Source organism: Mus caroli, chromosome 17 (genome assembly GCF_900094665.2).
Source record: "Mus caroli chromosome 17, CAROLI_EIJ_v1.1, whole genome shotgun sequence".
Classification (NCBI taxonomy): Eukaryota; Metazoa; Chordata; class Mammalia; order Rodentia; family Muridae; genus Mus; species Mus caroli.
The window spans coordinates 43628048-43632317 of NC_034586.1; the positions used below are offsets into that span (position 1 = coordinate 43628048).

Consider the following 4270-nt stretch of genomic DNA (forward strand, 5'->3'; position numbering starts at 1 on the left):
TCCTCCCCCTCCTCCCCCTCCTCCTCCTCCTCCTCACGACAGAGTCTCTCTCACTGGCCTGGAACTACACTAGCTAGCCAGTGAGTTTCAGGAATCCATCTGAGTCCCTAAAGCCCAAGCTGTCACATCCGCAGATGGAACTCAGATCCTTCTGCTTGTGTGATCTAGCTCTTTACCAAGAGGGCTGTCTCTTTAGCCTTTATTTATGTATTTATCTCTGGAGACAGCCTTTTGTAATCTGAGCTGGCCCGGAAGGCGCTGTGTAGCTGAGGGTAACAAACTGATCCTGCTGCCTCCACCTCCCGAGAGAGTCGGGATTGCAGGATGCTCCAGCATGCTCAGCCAAGCACACACACATCTTAAGTGTGCTATTGGAGGAATTATTGGCAAGCCCTGGTACAGTGTGTGGGGGCTGGAAGGACCTTTCACCGTAGAGCTTCCTCTGGGACTGTGGATCACTGTGAAGGCACTGCAGACCCTAAAGACACATGAATTAATACAGACATGTGGGGTGGCTGGGAGCCTTGCCTGGCGGCTCAGTGAGCAGAGGACACAGCCTTGCCTTTCAAAGTCAGTAAGGAGACCCTGCTGCTAGTGTGTTTATAGAGGTGAGGGCTGTGCCTGTCCCCAGCCCCCATGCCCTGCCCATCCCCAGCCTCCATGCCCTGCCTCTGCACAGGCCCTGAGCCACAGCAGACGTTGGTCTTAAGTGATCTATGCAGGGGAGAGATGGCTGGTTAAGGGTTTAAATCCTGCCTCCACCTTCTAGAACATCCACTCCAGGAAATAGGTTCGCTGTCCTATTTGTAGTTCCTAGTACAGCGGCTGGCACGTGGTAGGCTGTACATGAATGAAAATCCAGGTTCTCAGGGCATGGGAGGATCTGCTGCATGGTGAGATGTCCCCAGAACCTGAGCCAGGCTGTTTCTCTTCCAGTCGCATCAAGAGCAACGTGGATGGGCGGTACCTGGTGGATGGCGTCCCTTTCAGCTGCTGTAACCCCAGCTCCCCGAGGCCCTGTATCCAGTACCAGCTCACCAACAACTCAGCACACTACAGCTATGACCACCAGACCGAGGAGCTCAACCTCTGGCTGCGGGGCTGCAGGGCCGCTCTGTTGAATTACTACAGCAGCCTCATGAATTCCATGGGTGTCGTCACACTTCTCGTCTGGCTCTTTGAGGTAGGTCCGCAGAGGGCAGGGAAAGAGAGCCTGCCAGACTTGGGTTTAACATGGTGAAGACAGACCTGGGGAGCAAACCCTACAGGCTCTCATGTAATCTGGGCTAGCCTTGAACTTGATAAGTAGCCAAGGCTAGCCCAGAATTCCTTATCCTTCCCAGTACCATGAAAGAGGTGTCCACTGCCATGCAGTTGAGACATACTCTCATTATGTTGCCCATGCTACCCTTGAATTCATGATCCTCTGCCTCAGTATCCCCAAAAAGCTGGGATCACAGATGTGCCATTGTGTCTGGTGTCATTACTTACAAAAAAGTATTTAGGTAAAAATCAACCAAAAAAAAATAGACTTTTTCTTCCTTTCCTTTTTTATTTTTGAGATAGGGTCTTTCTATATAGAGAGCTGGCTGTCCTGGAACTCCCCAAGTAGACCAGGCTGGCCTCAAACTCACAGATATCTGCCTGCCCCCACCTCCTAAATGCTGGGATTAAAGGCATGTGCAAATTTAAGCCGTTTATTATATTCACAGTAGCACATATCCACCACCTCAACCTAGGTCTTTTTTTTTTTTTTTTTTAGTTTTTCGAGACAGGGTTTCTCTGTATAGCCCTGGCTGTCCTGGAACTCACTTTGTAGATCAGGCTGGCCTCGAACTCAGAAATCCGCCTGCCTCTGCCTCCCGAGTGCTGGGATTAAAGGCGTGCGCCACCACGCCCGGCTTCAACCTAGTTCTAAAACATTTTATTCTCGCCCACCACCCCATGAAAACTTCACACCCACTAAGCGGTAACACTCAGCACCCAGCCCATTTGTAACTGTGCCCGCGTTTGTACCTATTGTGGACACCTGGTATGCATGGACCAATGGGAAGCTACACAACCTCTTGTGCTTGGCTTTTCACTTAGCCAGACTTTGGGGTTCCCCAGTACTTCCCCTGTTTGTTTCTGAGGCCTTGGATGGTTACGTAAACTGTTACACGGGGATGGCGGCATTACTTCTGGGGACTGCTGGGAGTTCCCGTGTACGTTTATGCTGGGACCTTCATTCAGGCAAGAACGTCTAAATCAATTTGTACTTTTGGAGAGTCTAGTTGGTGTTTACCTGCTAGTCTAACCTTATGTCATCTATAAGGCTCAGTTCCCTTTTCTGTAGTTTCTGGAAGTTCAGCACCCCCACACACACCCCCATCTTCCTTTGTCCAAATAATCCTTGGAAGGAAATGCTAACACATGGTGCTGGGAGCTGTTCTAGGTGCTGAACAGGCTACAAACTAGTTGGGGGTGAATTCGTGCTTCGTGCATCAAAAAAACCCTACTCTCTAAAACCAAAATGTAGCAAGACAGAAACATTAGCTGAGGAAGTTTCTTTCTATTAGAGAAGATTTCTTGGATCTCTCTTGTAGTGTATGGACAAGTTCAGGGCGTATCTATACACCTCTTCTAAGCCACCGTGGGGAGTGACAGGGCCACATGTGACAGCTTTTGATGTCAAGGCCACTTACTGGCTTGATAACACCTTGTGGCAGTCTTGGGGATGAGTGTCCTGAGGGGAGCAGCTAGCCACCAGGTTGACAGTCACCAACCTTAGATCCATGACAAGATGCCTGTCCTGTAGACTGCAGTGGAGCACCTGGTCACCTTCTAGCTCACCACTGCTGGAACCCAGCTCATGGGACCAGTTCAGGGGACCAGGGAGTCTGAACACCCTCAACCTGTAGGGAGCGGAGCTGTCACAGGCAGTAGGCTGCTGGAGCTGCGGGCAGTGTCGTAACTTAGCCTTGACCCCTTGTGCATCACAATCCAGTCAGGAGATGATCAAACATGGACAAAGGGGCAGACCACTATCAAGTGCAGAGTCTACAGTGTGGCGGGTTTCCTTCAGGAGAAGATAGCTTCTCCCATTGTAAAACATGTTAGTAAACTTTCGACAGGCAATAATAATACCTAAAATTGGCCAGTCACTATCATTACAATTTCATACACCCCAGTGCACCCACGGTTAGATGTTTGGTGAGGTACTGTCCCACCCTGTGTGCTCTGGGGCTGGGGTGTGAGGGTGCATCCAATGTATGGGGGAGAGGACAGTCTTAAACAGCCCAGAATTGCACAGGAAACTTGAGCTTGCATAGAGGTAAGTAGTGAGTGGAATACAAAACGAAAGGAAAAAATGGTACCCACCATGCCAACCACCAATCAGCTGACAGCTCTTCCTGGCCTCGTGTCCCATGCCATCCACCAGAGGCAGCTGTCACCTCCTCAGAAAATCTGCAAGCCAGAAGATGCAGTCATTGTCTCTTGGCGCCTCACAGCCATTTACGTGCAGGCTGGTAGATACTTTAGGACCCAGAGTCTGGCACGTGGCTGCTGGTGCAGAAACGTGGACAGCTGGAGACCAGCATCCATTCATGACTGCACACCCAGGATGTGCAGAAGAGGAAATGATTTTCCATCTTTTCAGATTTACTTTATGTGTGAGTGTTTTGCCTGGCTGTCTGCATGCACGTCATGTGTCCACCTGGTACCAGTGGAGGTCAGGAGAAGGCATCAGATCCCACAGAACTGGAGTGATGGATGGTTCTGAGCTGCCCTGTAGGTACTGTGAACCGAACCTGTGTCTTCTGCAAGAGCAAGTGATCTTGCCTGCTGAGACATCTTCCAGGCCCAGAAGTGACTCTTCTGTTGTTTGGAGACAAGATCTCTCTACATAGATCTGGCTGTCTTAGAGCTCTCTATGTAGATCAGGCTGGCCTCAGACTCACAGAAACCTACCTGCCCCTGCCTCCTGAGTGCTGGGTCTAAGGGCACGCACCACCACCATGCCTGGACTGGGAGTGAGTTTTAAGAAGGTTATATTTGTGTGTGTGTGTGTGTGTGTGTGTGTGCGTGCGTGTATACATGTTTGGGCATATGAGCTCCATGGCACACTTGTGGAGGTCAGAGGACAACTTGCAGGAGTCAGCTGTCTCTTTCCACTAGGGGGAAATCAAACAAAAGTTGTGCTCCTTGGCAGCCAAGTCTCTACCCATTAAGCTAACTTGCCAGCCCAGGAAGTGACCTTGTGATCCCACACAGTAAAGCTGCTGACATT

General features: G+C 50.3%; 1 protein-coding gene across 1 annotated transcript in view; it reads left to right on the forward strand.

The window, feature by feature from the left end:
• Positions 1-4270, forward strand: part of Prph2 (peripherin 2) — a 15601-nt gene that overhangs the window by 10127 nt on the left and 1204 nt on the right. The window contains exon 2 of the mRNA XM_021149850.2: positions 937-1183. Within this exon, the coding sequence (XP_021005509.1) occupies positions 937-1183 (247 nt within the window). The remainder of the gene's footprint in view (positions 1-936; positions 1184-4270) is intronic.